This window comes from Penicillium longicatenatum, assembly GCF_028827895.1.
Source record: "Penicillium longicatenatum strain IBT 33135 chromosome Unknown contig_1_segment0_segment0, whole genome shotgun sequence".
In the NCBI taxonomy this organism is placed as follows: Eukaryota; Fungi; Ascomycota; class Eurotiomycetes; order Eurotiales; family Aspergillaceae; genus Penicillium; species Penicillium longicatenatum.
This window is the reverse complement of record NW_026643119.1, coordinates 1,173,564-1,191,396: the sequence shown is the minus strand read 5'-3', so window position 1 is coordinate 1,191,396 and position 17,833 is coordinate 1,173,564. Positions and strand designations below refer to the sequence as shown.

At 48.2% G+C, this 17,833-nt stretch overlaps 3 protein-coding genes across 3 annotated transcripts; 2 read left to right on the top strand and 1 right to left on the bottom strand.

The window, feature by feature from the left end:
• Positions 1-218: 218 nt before the first annotated feature.
• Positions 219-5,633, bottom strand: N7484_001233 (Urea carboxylase; the record flags this gene model as incomplete). The annotated part of the gene is made up of 1 exon (XM_057111653.1): positions 219-5,633. The coding sequence occupies one exon, from the start codon at positions 5,631-5,633 to the stop codon at positions 219-221; it is 5,415 nt and encodes a 1,804-aa protein (XP_056976390.1).
• Positions 5,634-7,829: 2,196 nt separating this feature from the next.
• Positions 7,830-8,931, top strand: N7484_001232 (uncharacterized protein; the record flags this gene model as incomplete). Its single annotated transcript, XM_057111652.1, has 4 exons — positions 7,830-7,840; positions 7,888-7,919; positions 7,941-8,374; positions 8,395-8,931. 4 exons carry the CDS (start codon positions 7,830-7,832, stop codon positions 8,929-8,931), a joined length of 1,014 nt encoding a protein of 337 aa, XP_056976389.1.
• Positions 8,932-12,841: 3,910 nt separating this feature from the next.
• N7484_001231 (uncharacterized protein) lies at positions 12,842-17,737 on the top strand (the record flags this gene model as incomplete). The annotated part of the gene is made up of 3 exons (XM_057111651.1): positions 12,842-13,397; positions 13,450-13,524; positions 13,575-17,737. 3 exons carry the CDS (start codon positions 12,842-12,844, stop codon positions 17,735-17,737), a joined length of 4,794 nt encoding a protein of 1,597 aa, XP_056976388.1.
• Between the last annotated feature and the right edge of the window lie 96 nt (positions 17,738-17,833).

Below are 17,833 nucleotides of genomic sequence, written 5' to 3'. Positions count from 1 at the left end.
GATGGTTCAAATTCAAAAATTTGCAGTATTCTGCGAAATTGCGCTTTGGTGCCAACGTATCCTTTCGTACATGTGATACTACCTACTGAATAATAATAACATCGTCACTGGGCCCAAGGATATCTCCCTCTTCGATCAACACTTTCACACATTTCCCACTGACTGGTGCACAAATTTTGACCTCCATTTTGTTGGACTCAATCCAAAACTAAGCAATGTCAGTCGGCTTTGTCCTCGGTAATCTCGACGTTTGTTGTACTTACCAGAGCGTCTCCTGCTTGAACCCTGTCTCCCTCATTGACAACGCAACGGAAACATCTTCCAGGCAAAAGTGCCTTCACCCGCTCTCCAGTCAGGAATTCATCCTTTTCATGTCCTCGGCCTGGTCGCATTGTGATCGGATCGTATGGCTTGAGTAGGTCATCAAAAAGCTCTGCTTCATGAACGGCCTTCGATCGTTGCTCCCGAACAGCAGTGATATCCTCCTTGTTTTCTACCAACCACTTCTCATATTCATCGAGGTCCAGCTCAGTGTCAGAAATCTCGATGAGATCACAGGAGGTTCCATTGGCTTCTGCTGCGGAAAGCTCTTTCTCGTTGACGGGGTAGAACCGAATCTGATCCAGAAGTGAGAATGTCCACGGTGTTTTCTCGCCAAGCCGAGGCATATGGAACTCATCCCAGATGGGGACCGTACGACCCACTAGCTGATATCCACCGGGTGAGTCGGTCGCATAAATACATAGGTATTGACCGGCAATACCGACAGCCCCACGAGGGGTAAAGGAACGGGACGGGTTGTACTTCGTTCCGAAGAGTCGGTGGCGGGGATCCAGTGGAACAGCACACGGAGACCCTTGGTACACATCTCCAAGGCCCAATACGAGGAAAGTGCCTTCATGTAGATTGTTTTCCACTCGGGCAGGGCTGTCAAGTCCGTTCAGTGTCTGCAGGAACTCAATATTGCTGGGTAGATACGGCGCCGAAGAGCGAATAGTCGCAGTATATCGGGCAATGGCTTTTTGGCTCCTCTCATCATCGAAAACAAGAGGCAACCTCACTACTCGTGAGGGTAGTCGAGATGGAAGATCTGCCCCAAGCGAAATCTCGTGTGCGATCAGCGCATCAAGGACTTGAGGCAATGAGAAATTCGCTTCCAAGCGAACATGCAGGCTTCGAACTCCGGACGTGAGCTCCTCAACTCCTGGAATTGGAGAAATTCTGTGTTTCTCAATGAAGCTCATCATGTGGAATGTTTGCCGCAGCGAGAAATTATCTTCATTGCCGAAGTCGAGCAGCAAGGCTCGATCACCTGCCTGGCTGCATCGAATGAAGCGGCCAGCTTCCGAGATATCCATCACGATCGTACTAGTCACGGCGACAGAATTTGTTTGCTCAAGGTGAGGTTGGGTCAGCGGGCTGAGATTAGTGATCGAATGATCAAGATCCCTCGCAAGCGCCTGCGCATCATCAAGAGAAATCGGGTGCAACCGAAGGTGATCACCGGGTCGCATCTGACCGAATTTCCACATCTCTGCCTCCGCGATCGTGGCAAATGCGACAAATCCTCCCAGGCTTGGCCCGTCTGCTGTCAGAACAACTGCCTCATCACCCGTGAAACTCACATTTCCGACCGAATACGGGCTATCGTGGATGTTGGAGGGGTGCAAGCCAGCATCACCACCAGCGCTCCGTGCCCATTCAGGACGGGGCCCGGTTAGACGGACGCCGAGCCGGTTGCTGTTGTAGTGGACAGTCCATTGGCCGTTGAACAGCTCTCGAAGACCATCTTGTGTGAAATGAGTTGGACTGCCGTGTGGCCCAGGTATCGCACCAATGATCCATTCTCGGTTCTCAGCTGCCGGGAGTGAAATAATTGGTGCCTTGAGCGATGGACTTGGTTTCTCCGTAATAGATCCTAATGGAAGAAGATCACCACTGCGGAGGCTACGTCCATTGTGTCCTCCGAGATGACCGATCGCAAATGTTGAGCGGCTGCCTAGGACTTCAGGCACCTGAATACCGCCTTGAACAGCGAGGTAAACTCTGGCGCCGTTGGTGGCCGTTCCAATGGAAAGTTTCTGTCCTGCTCTAATACTGATAGCCATTCCAAGTTCTTTTACCTCTCCATCCACAGCGATAGGGGCATTGGCACCCACGACAGACACGATAGTGGGGGAGTGGAAGAGCAGTGTCGGGCCCTGGATTGTGCACTCAAGTCCCGCCGCATGGTCATCATTGCCAACTATTTTGTTTGCTAGACGGAATGAGTAGGAATCCATGGGGCCAGATGGTGGCACACCGATATGCCATAGACCTTGACGGCCAGGAAAGTCCTGTACAGCCGTGTCGGAACCCCCATCAATAACCTCGATGGCCTGAGATTTGTATGGGAAACTGTTGAGCGATCCTGTCGTGAAGGATCCGGAATGGAATGCCTCCCAAGAAACAATTTGCTGCAGATATTTCAGGTTTGTTTCCACGCCTGTGATGACTGTCCTTTCTAGGGCTTCTGAGAGATTTTGAAGAGCTGCTGAACGGTCTTCGCCGTGTGCAATGATCTTTGCAACCATGGGATCAAAAGAGGAGGACAACTCTTGACCTGAACTGACCCAAGTGTCAACTCTGACACCGGATGGAAACTCAACATTCAAGAGCTTTCCAGGGGAGGGTCGAAATTCTTGAAGGGGGCTTTCGGCATAGACACGAACTTCAATCGCTGCACCGCGGACTGAAATCTCATTCATCTGCCGTGGGAAAAGAGTTGTGCAATTGTCCATGGCAATGCGCATCATACACTCGACAAGATCAAGGCCTGTTACAGCCTCGGTTACTGGATGTTCGACTTGGAGACGTGTGTTCATCTCCAGAAAGTAGAATTTGTCGGTATCAATGTCAAAGATAAATTCAACAGTACCAACATTGCGGTACTGCAAAGAAGTAACCAAGGCGGCGGCAGCACGGCGCATTTCCGCGCGGACTTTGGCTGGGACAAACCCAGGAGGGGATTCCTCGACGACTTTTTGGTTTCGACGCTGCAAAGAACAATCACGCTCACCAGCACAGATGACTCTACCAGCTCCATCACCCAATATCTGAACCTCGATGTGTCGCGCCCGATCAATGAAGTGCTCAATGAAAACCCCATCATCTCCAAAGTTTGCCTGTCCCAATCGACGTACACCATCATATGCCTCGCGGAGTGCATCGATGTTTGCGCATCTTTGAAGGCCGATTCCACCACCACCAGCGGTACTCTTAACCATCACTGGGTAACCAATTTTTTCTGCCTCTTCCAATGCATCTTCAAGACTGGTGACCAGACCCTTGCTTCCCGGAACAACAGGAATCCCGGCGAAAAGAGCAATATCACGAGCACGGTGTTTCAAGCCCAAGTCACTCATTTGCTGTGGAGTTGGCCCTACCCACACCAGTCCTGCCGTCTCAACGGTGGCCGCAAAGTCGGCGTTCTCAGAAAGAAAACCATATCCAGGGATGACAGCATCGGCATTGGCTTTGATAGCCAAGTCTAATATCTGCTTGCCGTTCAAATAGGTGTCGGATACCGTGTTCCCGACTAAGAAAAGTGCAATATCGGCTTCGGTGATGTGTGGCGCGCGTGCATCGGCACTCGAGTATATAGCAATGGATTGAATACCCATCGCACGAAGAGTACGGATGATGCGCAGTGCAATTTCACCACGGTTTGCCACCAGGACACTCCTGATCCGCTTCTCACCGACACTGGTTGCAGGTGTAACAGATGCAGCCCGTGATGATTGGTTTGTCGAAGTGGTGAGTGACTGGGTGTACCCTCGCCATCCACCAAAGCTGGTGACGTCCTCTGCATTCTCGAGACCAATGGATTCACAAATGAATCCGTGAACCCATCGCCCGTTTTTCAATTCAATTGACCCAATGCCTAAAGGTGCCGCAATGGTACCGAGAAAGCTGCCCATCTTGTCAATCGGGATATTCCAGACCTCCACTTCAATAGAATCTCCTCCATCAGTAACCCTTTTCAGACCGGGTTTTGCTACTGAGCCTGGGACCGGCTTCTGTAATGCGAATAGCCGATAACACGGGGCTGTGGTTGTAGCAGTGATCAATGTTGCGCCTCGCGAGACCAAGTCTCTGTTCAGAGGAAAGCCAGAGAGGTGGGCACCGACTACGGCTAATTGCATCGAATTGGATGTGGGAGTAGGCCCAGAGAGAGCCTCTTGGTATTCTGCACCCGTTGCTCCCAACAAGTGTGGCGCATCAGACATCCAGTGGCGAGCGAGCTTCAACAGTCGCGGCTCTTCCCACGCTTCACCTATCAGTGTCATACCGAAAGGAAGGCCATCCTCTCTCCAACCAGCAGGAATTGCCAACGCAGACCAATCCATGAAGTTCACGAAATTGGTGTATGTGCCTAGTTGACTGTTTGCCTTGACCGGCTCATCCTTAAGATCTTGCATTGAAGGAAACGTGGGAGCCGTCGGCACAAATAGCGCGTCATATTGTCCGAATACCTGCTCGATCTCACGCGAAAGATATTTGCGACTGTACTCGCATGTGAAGAGGTCTGTAGCAGAGAATTTCTCGGCTTTCATGAGGATGCTCCTGACGATTGGGTCCATGGACTCAGCTGGCACAGAGCGGATGAACTTGTCGATAGCAGCATATCGCTCAGCAACCCAAGGGCCCTCATAAAGCATATTGGCAAGAGAGAATAGAGGTGTGAAATCGACAGACTCTAGCTTCCACCCTAGCGCTTGGGCTTTTGTCAATGCCACTTGGTATGCAGCAGCCTGCTCAGTCCGCCCAAACCACTCAGGGTTGGAACATATGGCCAATGTTGGCTGGGATGCCAAGGCTCCCCGAGGATATCTGTTAGTCGCACAGCGGGCACGATCTCTCGAGTATGCATCTTGAATATCATACCCCTCAGAAAGTTGCAGAACCAATTCAGCGTCATCTAGAGTCAGGGCGAAGATAGATACACAGTCGAGTGAGCGGCATGCTGGTACCACACCGTGTGCACTCAAAGCCCCACGCGTGGGTTTGAGTCCAACAATGTTATTGAATCCAGCCGGTACGCGGCCTGACCCTGCCGTGTCTGTGCCAAGAGAGAAAGGGACCAGTCCCTGAGCAACGACCACGCTACTACCTGAACTGCTACCGCCGCTGACCCGGCTCGGGTCGAAGGAGTTGGCAACGGCCCCATACGGTGAACGCGTGCCGACCAGCCCTGTGGCAAACTGATCAAGGTTTGTTTTGCCAATGAGAATCGCGCCTTGTGATTTCAACCGCTGTACAACTGTTGAGTCGGTGGTGACAGGCTCGGTGCCGAAGGACGGGCATGCTGCCGTTGTGCAGAACCCTGCCGCGTCGATGTTATCTTTGGCAGCAAAGGGCACGCCAAATAGTGGAAGATCTTGCCCCTGGGATCGAAGTGCTATAATATCCTCCCATTGTGTAATTATTTGTTCGGGGGTGGCTAATGAGATCCATGCATTGAATGTGTTTGGTTGTGCTCGCTCGAGCAGGGACAAGAGATGTGTTGGCTCAGAAGCTTTCTCTTGTTGTTCACGCCATTGGGAAATTGTCAGAGGCTGTTCTTCGCTGCCGATGGAGGATTTTGAAGCCATTGGAAGATCTATGGAATTTTTGTACCGCTGTCAGTCAAAGTAAGGGGAATTAAGATACAGGTGTACACTAACCAGCGATAAGAAGATATCAAATGGAGTGCAGTCCCGTGAATCTCATCCTGGATAAAGAGGGATATTTATCATTCAAAATATTCCTCCATAATTCTGTTCGTAGCCCGAAGTTATCCGATATCGATATCTACGCCCGTCATGGAAATTGCAAATGAGGATAGGCCGCGTTATCTCCCCGAGCCAAGACGGCCCACAGCATTGGCCGTCGCGCGCCGTCGCGCGCCGTCGCCCTGCACAATCTGCTATATGTCCCTTTACCCCGGATACCGACTAAACGACTCGGGTTTTCTTCTTCGGTTGCTGCCGCCGTCTCGGTCAGTGCCTATGGTGATACATTTTACAACTGATTGGGTGCGGTAAGCATTAACAAGGTTCAGCCTGGGATTAGTACATAGAGATTAATGGCTATAAAGCTCGGTCTCATTTAATTCCAATATATCGTGATGGACCTCTTTTTTCCGTTCTAAATTCTCTTAAACGAGCGTAAGCTCTTTGCTACACCTTGAACAGACGCACTTTCGTCTGAAGGTCGTGGAGCCAGCACTCTTTTCTTGGCACCCTGTCTGTTCGTAAATGCCAAAGGCCTGGCTAACTGATGTAGGGCTCTCCCTACATTGCGAAAGTTATTCGCACTCCACATATGAAGAACTATGCAACTCTTGAAACACCGAAACATCGCGGTGAATTTTTTTTTTTTTTTAATTCTTTCAATATCCTAAGCAAGCTCTCATATATGTGCTCGATTTATCTATCTCAATTCCTAGCTTCAAGCATCATAGAGTAAATGGATCAAGAAACGTAACATTTGATCCGATATAATGCACGGAAAAGTGAAAAATGTATTTCCCAGCCTACAGTCCACATCTCGTAGACGGTTTTATTTGCCCCGCGTTTACGTGAAGCTTACATGCCCAGGTGAGCAATCCTACTCTTTAATACTTGGCAAGCCCGCAAACCCGGCTCTCGCGGGCCATCTGTAAGTATGCACAAGCCTGACCCATACTGCATCTGGACATCCGTGGTTAAGGTTCGGGTTCTAATTTTGACGTGGGTGAAGGGGGACCTACCTCCACGGTAACTCATAGTCCGAACCAAATGAATCGGTTTGAACTTTCAGGGGGCTGTTTTAGCCACTGCATCAGTCTATCCATGAATGCAACTAGGACATTGAGAGAGGAATGGTTTCTGTCGATTCAGATGTGTTTCAAATCGCAGCATATGTACCTTATCCTTGCTGTCTCCGTGGCGCAATTGGCTAGCGCGTCTGACTGTTAATCAGGAGGTTGGAAGTTCGAGCCTTCCCGGGGACGCTTGTTTTTGTCTTTTTGTCAATGGCGCTAGTTGAAGGAGAGTATTCTTCTCTGCAATCTAGAGCGTCGCAGGTTCGAGTCCTGCTGTCGTCACAATTACCAACCCACAACTTGGTCTAAACTAATGCATGCCTGCGGGTGATAGGCTTGATTCTCCACTATTTACCGTGGAAACAAATGTGTACTTTATAGCTCATAGAACCAGGTCTGGATGGCCCCGGGGCCGTTCCAATCACCATCTTGACCCCAGACAACCAATTTAAAAGATACTTTACCATGCACAGAAGTCAGATAGAGGAAGTTGCAATCCACATTCAATGGATAGCCCCACGACATACTTTATGCAGATGGATGATAATTTCAATCTGAAAAGCGAATTTAATTGTGTGCCAATGGTTCGATTTGGGAACGGTGAGGACCACTATTTCAAGAGACGGTGAAAAAAACACCTAATTAGGGCCCAGGTTCACATGAGTTCATTGACGAGTAATAAGCTGAACAAAAGCACCCTGTGCTCCTGCTCGGGTTGAGGAGTCGAGTGAACGTACTTGCCTCTCGTCTGCTCTTACTTGAAATTATGCATAGGTTTGTTACTTCGTAGTTCCCAATTATAGGCTCCTGCTCCCTGAAGGATATTGTATTGTTTACTTGCTTGTTGCACCTGCCTGATAACACTGCGTGTTGTTGTTGACTTTTCTCTCACTTGGATCTCTTTTTTCTCTCTCTTTCTTCTCACCATTTTCTCATTTCTGCTTTGGTTCCAGAAGCTTTCCCTCCTCTTTTTTCGTCCTGCCTCTGTGGAGGCTTGTAAGATATGGATTCCGAGTGAGTAAAGGTAAGGTATTATGTATTCAGCTCTAACTCATTTGCAGCAGGATGTCGGCTGGGGGCTCACTCCCAGAAGGTAAGCCCCTCCCCCTCGTAGATCAGACTGACGGTTGGTTAGATATCAAATCCGCATCAAACGCGGGACCTGACACCAACTCCAAATTCGGTGACGACGATGGGGAGGGCCCATCCACCGCCGATGATCTGCCGACGACGATCAGCCGCGTTCTTGGGATGGTTGGCGAATACAGTTCGCTCTTCGAGATCGAGTTGGACAGCGATTCCGACTTGGGTCTCGGCGAACCTGTTCCCAGCAACCCGCTTGATGATTTGGACAAGGTGAGTCAGATCATCCGACAAATGAAATTCCACCTTAGATATGGTGATTATGCTGGGCGACTTTGGAAGTGCCTCGACTACGCTTCCCGCCGTGCCCACAGGCCCTGGCCATCGACTGTGACCGCCTTCGCTGAGGAGCTCAAGCGAGAGGAGCGCATAGGGGAAGGGGATGCCTCCTCGGACTTGCAGGTGGTTTGGATCTCCTCAATAAGGAGATTTCGGAACTCGGCAATACAAGCAACTCGGTCAGTGCAGAAATGGCAAAGGCGGCAATCAAAGTGTACGCTACTCGGAACCAACTCAGCCATGCAGACGTCAAGACCTTAGGTGCCCGTGGCCAACAGCTCTCTCTTCAGAGAGATGTGAAGTATCTTGGTGCCTATCTGCCGGGGATTGATTGCACAGAGCGCGGCGCTTGGACGCGGATTGTGAACTTCTGGGAAGAAAGTCGGGAGTGGTTGGACGACGAGTGTACCAGGCGCTCGACTAACCAATCTCGTTTCCTCGCCATCGCACCCAGCAACGACGTTGAAAAGGAGGAATTTGAGCATGACCTGGCGGAAGACATGCTTCGTGGAGAACTGGATCCGTTCTACAACGATGGAGGGGCTCGGAGACCCAATATACCTCCCCGGACACGGGATTCGACGAGGTCCGATCCGATGCCCTACATGACAAAGAAGAGGAAGATGGACGACTTGTTTCCCTCGGCACACCTCGACAATCGCCCATCGAAACAGAAGAAGTGAAAGTTCCACGGTGGATGACGACGATCGGGGGCTGTGTGGGCTGGGCTGAGTGCGGCCATTCTGGACTGTTTCTTGGGGGTTTGGCCAGGCTGAGTGCGGCCTTTGTTTTGATCTTTGTGTTTGGGAGTGGCCGGGCTGAGGGCGGCCTTTGTTTTTGATTTGGCTGTTCTGGGGGTGTTGGCCGGGCTGTGTGCGGCTTATATTTTTATTCGGGGATGGGCCGTTTCTATATTTTTAGCTGGCCGTTTTTGTTTTCATGTTCATTTATTATTACCCCAACGACGGGTTCGCACCTCAACGTGGTGTTGGGGTCTAGTAGTCCTTCATGGACGAAGCTAAGCTGAGCTCAATCTTTGTAAATAGTTCCGAACCTCAACATCGATTTGATATTCACTACTATTTCTGGCTTTTTTGTTTTTATACAAAATTCAAATCCATGATAGCCGCAACTTTTCTGACAACGTAAGGCCACTATTGATTCATGAATTCCGTTACGCAGCCCTATGATTTGCTTATAATCTTAATTGAAGTACGTTCGTTCAAACGTGGTGATGGCCAGATTTGACTCCTTTGCCCCAAATGCCGTTGTTGCAAAATCTGCACTTCATAAAGAGAAGATAATACGGATAGGAACCGACGCGACAACATACGAATGAATAGATCGATATGCCATCTTTGGGTCTTCTCAAGGAGATTTCAGATGTCAGCAGGAAAAGCAGCTGGGTACGATAGCAATGGCAAATGCGCCAGTGATGATGTACACAACTGGTGATTGAACCTGTCATGAAAGAATCGCTGGAAAGAAATCTCGAGACTCACATAAAAGTACCTATGAGTATACGGTCATCTTCTGCGTCTTCCTTCCCATACAAAGGTTATAGATCAATCATTCTTGATATTTAGTTCAAGATGTTTTCTGGTCGTCTGCCGCGACCGGCTAGGTATATGGGGTGACCTCCCGTGGACTCCAAGTGCTGTGTGTGAGCCTCTCCAGAATATTTTGAAACCACTCGCTTGATTGAATTTTCCTTTGGTACAAAGACTAGAAGGTGCGATATCGACATGCATGTCTTGCATGAACATCTATCTGCCCTTGGTTTTAGGCTGAGATGATTTGGTGGTCATGACTCATGAGTCAGTATGACAGAAAAGGCTTAGTGTAGAACTAGATCAGGGCCCGACCTACAAACTAGTACTAGTACACGGGCTTCCTCTCATTCCCATTCAGATTGTATCTGCTCGTATTTTGGCCTTTCAACTTTCCATTTCTTGTCTTCCGCATCTCACTTTCACAACTCTCTGCTTCCCGCCGTTTTTACTACAGCTTCCAACCTCTCTAGTCTCTCAGGTCTACAGTCAAACATGATGGACCGCACGGGGGACTCCCATATCGAAGCAACGGCTATATGTCTCGCCCAACTTGGTACCTTTTCAAAGCTACCAACTGAAATACGCTTGTTTATATGGGAGTATCTTATCTACCAGCACTTCTTTGCTCGAGATTTTGGACTGCCCAAAAGACAACGAACACCACACGCTTTATCTATCTCATATTGCAGTCAGTACCTTAATGAAGAGATATCATGCCTCATTTATAAGGACCTCGTACATGTCATTCAAATCTCAGGCTTGAATGGCCTAAATCGGCTTCATGTCAAAGTGTCTTTCAAGAATCAGACATACTGGAACACCCTGGAAGGCCTTGATGAAATACAAAACTACCTACACAACTTTCCTTATTGGAGACTCAATCAGAAGCCATTGCTAGTCGAGATTCTTCCGCCACACCCAGATGACCCTGGTATAATTGTGGGGCTGTGGCAAGATATTAATCAATTCATCGATATCTTGCATACCGTACCTTACAATCCTAACGTGATGGTCACCCTGGTCGACGAATGGCATGAAAGAAACGGAAAGCCTCTTCAAAGCACAGGACTCCGTAAATTTTCCCGGCCTGACTATGACATTGCTTTCATGCCTTTCACCCGGCTATCGAGTTGCATACTCCATATTTCACCATCACTCTCTACTAGTCTGGAAACTCGGTCAAAATACAAGCACTGCTCTCTGCTACATAAACTCATCCAGAGTCCGGCATACAAAGATTCCCATCTTATGAATATGGAAGGGATCGTGGACATCAGGAAATGGCTCACAGTTACTCGAATATTCCTTGACACGAAACTAGATTCTATAGGTGGCACGACGGGGAAAGCCCTTCGCTTTCAAAGATATTACAAATGGTACGAGGACGGCGATAGTTGGAAATCGCCCTACGAGGATCAGTTCCTAGCCGATCTTTCCGAAAATTATGATATCGTCTTGAGATATGATCCAGGTCTACGAATGGCACGCCATAGGAATCGATTGCTACTACGTATGCACCATTGGTCCCATGAAAAAGACGATGATACAATGAGAATGCAAGTTGACCCCAAAAACATGAAACCTCGGCTCTATGACACATATGATTCTCGAATTTGGCTCAGACGAAGTAAATCGGCGCGCATGCCCAAGCTAGAGCGCTTTCGGTCATCTCTCTGGCTAATCGGAATTGGAGCCTATGGTAACGTTGAACTGGAACAACATTGGCAAGCTTATGCGAAGTTGTCGGGATTCATTCCAAAACTTTACTGGTGGACCAAAGAGGAAATGTCTGAAGACAAATATCTACTCATGGCTAGTGAGAAATATTCTCATGCGTGCCGTTCATGTCGTTGGTGCCAGAAACTTGACTTTGCTGAGGCATGTCGAGTTTGCAGTGAACGGAGGCTGCTCAACCAGCCTGCAGTCCCTAGTAATAGAGATGCAGACGTGTCCAACTCTCCTCTCTTTTGGTTGGTCTTCCTTTTTATCCTTGTTTTGGTTATTTACTAGCCTTCCGTTCTATTTTGTTTGTTTCTTTCTTTTTACTAAAACAAAACAACGGCCTAAACTCTGACCTCTCTGCCTACTACTAGATGGACGCGTACGAATTCACGCGGCTCGCTACGTCTTAGTTTGGACAGGAATACTTATCTGGACATCTTTAATGGACCGTCCTGAATGTTAAAGATGGCCTTGATTGACTGGATAATCCCTTGCATTATCTTTCTTGAGTTATACCTGTGCACAGCATGTATTTAACTATTATGGACTGTGCTTGAAATGCTTCTAATCTCCCTAGTAACCCTTCAAGACCATACTCTTCATCTGTTCGTCATCTCGATAGTGTAAGTGTGACTGGGACACTCTGGAAACGCCACGAAAGGAGTAGGAATGGGAATCCCCCGAAAAAGAAATTATATTACCAGCACCGAACGTTTCATACAATAAGAGAGAAATTCTGAACATGGTATCTATCAGCGCGGAGCGCTGAGAAAGATCAGAGGATACTCGCTTGAGGTGAGGAAAGAAGAGAAGCACACCAGTGATGGTGGGCAGAAAAAACGGGGCAAACAGGAAGCAATTGTATTGTGATATGGAGAGAAGAGAAGAAAGGAAAACAAGAAGAAGCAAGAGACAAGCACTGATCTAGGCAACCAGAGAGCATCACATGACCTCTCAACAGTATCAATCATGGGACGACCTCCTGTGGGCATCGAAGTCTTTCTATGTAGTGATGCCACTACGTTATGCAGATCGCTTTTGGAGCAAGAAAAAACCTAGCACTTCACATCCATTGACTGATTGCCTGTGGGGGCGTGATGGAGGTTTTCCCGCATCCAACGCTTCGCCTTGGGGTCCAAGCACTGTCAACCTGTAAGCCGGGAAGACCGGCAGCATTTTGATTCTCGAAACTTATCCTTTCCCAAATCAATCCAAATTAAGAGCTTTCAAGACTGTGCGCCTACATTCTCAGAAGCAACCTCGTAGACGAGCCGCACGTCTATGAATGCCAATCTAGTCTCCTGAAACTCCGTGAAACATGGAACCGGTGAGCTTTGCGGTCGGCATCATAGGCCTTGCAGGTTTATTCAACACCTGTTTGGATATCTTGGACAAATTCGATTCCTGGCAAGGCTTTGGAAGAGACTCGCGGAACCTAGCTGCTCAGTTCAAAGCCCATAAATTGCGTCTCGAGAGATGGGGGCAATCTGTGGGATTGAAAGATGGAGGAATGTTGGATGTGCATCACAAGGCTCTGGACGACCCGCGGGTTCTGTCTACAGTCAACGAGCTGCTTTCAGCTGTGAAAGACGTCTGTTCTCTAGGCGATGATATGTTTGCCCCATCTGCATTTGCATCAGATAGAATGGTCCGAAATCAAATGCCGTCCCGTAATCATATTCGCACGAAAGAATCCAGAATGCAGAAATTCAACTCGTCATTGAGAGATAAAGCGAAACGAATCACACAAGTTGGACAATTTGCATCTTTGGTCGACATTCTTTACAAATTGATTCCGATTGGAAGTGAGGAAGAGAAATCCTCTCAAATTGGAAAATACAGAAATAGCGGTGGCTCATCGATGCGCTCGAATGGTACGGTATTTGAAATATCCCTTTTGCTTTCTTGTGCTTACATATAGTTCAGAGAATGTCTTTGACCAAAAGGATTTAAACACACAGTTTGGGGACCTGCTAAGCAGGCTACAGAATGAGATGGAAGGTACGTTCACCCATGGTGTGAAAAGACCTCAAAAGACTGAATAAAAACAGCCGAAGCAAAACGGGACATGCATACCTGGCTGTTGGGTGGGCATTTGCCAAATGAAACCTACGGTCGCTCCGCCGAAAGGAGAATTGAGGGGACGTGTGAATGGATCCTCAGCACGCCGTGGTTTCTACACTGGTATTCCCACGACTTCCCGGCAGGTCATCCTAAGATCCTTTGGGTAAATGCCCCAGCCGGATTCGGGAAGTCTATTTTGTGCGCTAGAGTGGTTGATCATTTGATTTCTACTCTCAACGAGCCCGTTTCCCATTTCTTCTTTTCGACCGACGTCGAGAGAGAAGATCACTATGTCGCTATCAGAGCATGGCTTTCTCAAATGATGTCGCATCCAACTGTTTTTGCCTTAATCCGTGATGTTTGGGCGCTTCAACAAGGAGTGAAGGCAACACGCCATGATATAACTGACCTTTTAAGGGACATTGTGCTAGCTGTCCCAGGATGCACTCTCGTCCTGGATGGTCTCGATGAATGCAGTCGGATGGCCGATCGTCGAGCCGACTCCATTGCCGGGTTTCTAAACACGATAGCACAAGCAATTGCTGGAACACAAACTCGCTTGTTGATTGTCAGCCGCGATGAACCCGAAATCAGAAATTCTCTTTCCGCTATAGATTACGTGTTGCTTATCCAGCATAAGATCACGCCCGATCTAGTTCGACCGGACATTGACATATACTCTCGATCAATAGTTGACAGAAAGCTAGCAAAGAAGACAGAGGTAGTGAGAAAAGATATCTCCCAGAAGCTTGCCGATCGTTGCAATGGGCAATTCCTTTGGATCAAGCTACAAGAGAATGACCTACGCAGCACAGTCAATCAAACAGCTCTGCAAAGAATCATCAACGCTACTCCCATAGGGCTTGAGGATGCGTACGAGCGTAACTGGATGAGAATATCGCGGTTGCCCAATGAGTATCGACAACGAGCTTTCAACATACTTCGATGGGCTGCGTTTGCTCTGCGACCGCTGACGGTAAACGAGATGGCTGGAGCTCTGCTCGTCACCGAGGAGGACGAAGTCCTTGTTGATGAGATACCTGATGAGATAGATGAGGATTTTATTGAAATTGAAATCTTGAATGATTGCAGTTCTCTTCTTGAGATCCGAAGCCCCGATACAGAATGCCCTGCTGGGATGAAGACAATTCATCTGGCACATTTCTCAGTGAAAGAATATCTCCTCCTTCACATCCCAGCACAAAATGGAGTGCTTCAACTCGAATACAAATTGGGATCGTCGACCGAGCCCTCAGAGAGTATTCTACTTGCGAAGAGATGTCTCCGTTATTTGCATTGTCGAAAGGTTTGGGATTCGACGACCGAGCAATATCAATTGCTTAGCTGCTTCCGAAAATACGCGGCCGAGTCATGGCAGCAGCACTCTTCAGTGGATGAAAAAAGAGACAACGAATTAACAACACTTATTCACGGTCTATTCGATACAGGGAACGCAAGTTGGAAGCAGTGGAAGGAATGGTTCGACCTGAATGTGGCGGCTATTATAGACGACCAAGTTGATCAAATAGCTTCAACTCCCATGTGGTATGCAGTTTTTCTTGGGCTAATTGATGTCGTCAAAAAGTTCATCAATGCCAGCAAGAATGAGATTGACAAAAGGGCAAATAGTGGCTTTACTGCCTTGGGAATAGCTTGCTACAGAGGGCATCTGGAAATCGCAAAAATAATGCTCGAAGCGGGGGCCGACATGACAATCCCTACAATTGACGGATCAACACCCATATTTACCGCTGCACGTAACGGGCATATAGAGGTGGTTCAACTTCTGATTAATGCAGGAGCGGATTTGAGGGAGCCTGAGCGCACTTATGGGTCAACACTACTTCACGCAGCCACTGATTCAGGGAATATAAATATTGTTCAGTTACTTCTTGACTATGGGGCAGATGCCTCGGTCAAGAATAACGCTGGAGTGACCCCTTTGCTCACTGCTTCGTGGGATGGTTACCTCGATATTGTGTCTCTGCTTGTTAGTAAACAGGCGAATATCGATGCTGCAGATAGAAGCGGATTCTCCCCGTTGAATGCTGCGTTGGCTGAAGGGAGGCTAGAAATAGCCAAAATTCTTCTTGATAATCATGCGAACATCGAAATTGCGACTGAACGCGGATGGACACCATTACATTTTGCATCGAGAAACGGATCGCTCGAGATAGTGGAGATATTAATTGGCAAAGGCGCCGACAAAAACTCAGTTGACCGCGAAGGGTGGACCCCGCTATTACGTGCCTGTTACCTTGGTCATGTTGATGTGGCTTCTTCTCTTATCAGCCATGGAGCCAACGTCGACATCAGAGATAGATTCAACAGATCCGCATTGGACTCAGCATCGACTAGTGGCCATGTTCAGGTAGTCAGACTTCTCCTTCAGGAAGGAGTCGACATCGAAGCCATTGACGATGATGGGTGGACTGCTTTAATCGCCGCTTCAAATGCAGGTCATTTTGAAGTTGTGCAGTTGCTCCTCGAGAACGGTGCAGACATTGAAGCCGCGACAAAGTATGGCTGGACTGCACTGATCCACGCTGCGGATAAAGGTCATTTTGAAGTTGCTCAGTTGCTCCTTGAAAGCGGTGCAGACATCAAAGCCACGGGTGACTATGGTTGGACCCCACTGATCCACGCGTTGCATGAAGGTCATCTTAAAGTCGTTGAGATGCTACTTGACAATGGTGCAGAAATCGAAGCCGCCGGAAATAATGGGTTAAATGCACTATGCAACGCCTCATTTAGAGGCCATATTGACCTTGTTTCGTTCTTTCTTAGCAGGGGTGCTGACATTGACGCCACAGACAATGATGGGTGGACTCCACTAATCAATGCTTCAAATGAAGGTCATACTGAGGTTATCCAATTACTGCTTGAGAATGGTGCAGATATCGAAGCTGCGACTAGCTATGGCTGGACCGCACTAATTCACGCTTCGTCTAAATGTCACCTCCGAGCTGTTGACTTGCTTCTTGATAATGGCGCAGACATGAAAGGTGCCGGCAAAAGTGGGTGGAATGCACTATGCATCGCCTCTCTAAAGGGCTTTATCCAGCTAGTTTCAATGTTCCTTGACAAGGGTGCCGACATCGAGGGCACCGACAATGATGGTCGGAATGCACTGATGAACGCTTCGAATGGAGGTCATATTGAAGTTGTTCAGTTGCTTCTTGACTACGGTGCAGAAATGGAGGCCACCAATGACGGGCGCACTGCACTCAAATATGCGTCTTATCAAGGCCATTCGGGGATAGTTAAATTACTTCTTGAAAATGGTGCAGAGACTGAAGCCACTGATGACGAGCGGACTGCACTCTACCTTGCGTCATATCAAGGTCATTTGGGTATAGTTAAGTTGCTACTTGAAAATGGCGCAAACATCGAGGCAGCTAACAGCTCTGGGCTCACTCCGTTGAGTACGGCCGCCTATAACGGTCACGTTGAAGTCGTGAGACTACTCCTTGCCAATGGTGCGAATTTCAAAACAACCGATGATACTGGACTCACCGCATTACATCATGCCTCAGATGCAGGTCATCTGGCAGTGGTCAAGCTGTTAGTCGAAAAGTCTGCTGCGGCGATTCAAGTCCTGGACAAATGGGGTCGTACGGTACTATATCGTGCCGCTTCGATGGGTCAAACAGACATTATTAGTTTATGTCTTAACAACAATGTCCCCGTGGACCTTGCAGACCACTGGGGCTCAACATGCCTATTCGCAGCTGTCAGGAATGGCCATTTCGAGGCGGTGAAGCAATTGATGCCCGTCACAAGTCTTACTATTCAGACCCGAGATAGTCTGGACCGTACTTTGTTTTGGTGGGCCAAGAAGAGTGGGAACGTTGAAGTTGTGGAGTTCCTGCTTCAACATGCGGAAACCGCCGGCTTCAACATCGCGGACGAAGAATTACAGATGGAAATCTCTTCTTTAAAATGTGAAAAATGGCTGAGATCTTGTGATGTGTGCCTTCGTCAAATTTTCTCTGGTAACGTCTATCGCACGTGCCAGTCATGCTTTGATTTTGATATTTGTGTGGAGTGCTTTGGACTTGGTGCTCGATGTATGGAGTCCTCCCATGAGATGGCACTTCATGAACCAGACGTCCTTCCAGAGAAGAATAATAAGGACAGTGTGGGATGATATCAGAGGTTTAATAGTTATTCGGCTTCTCTCTCAAAAACGTCGCATCAGTAACTCAATCTCATAGTATATGCCTCTTTTTGTTGGAAAAAGCAC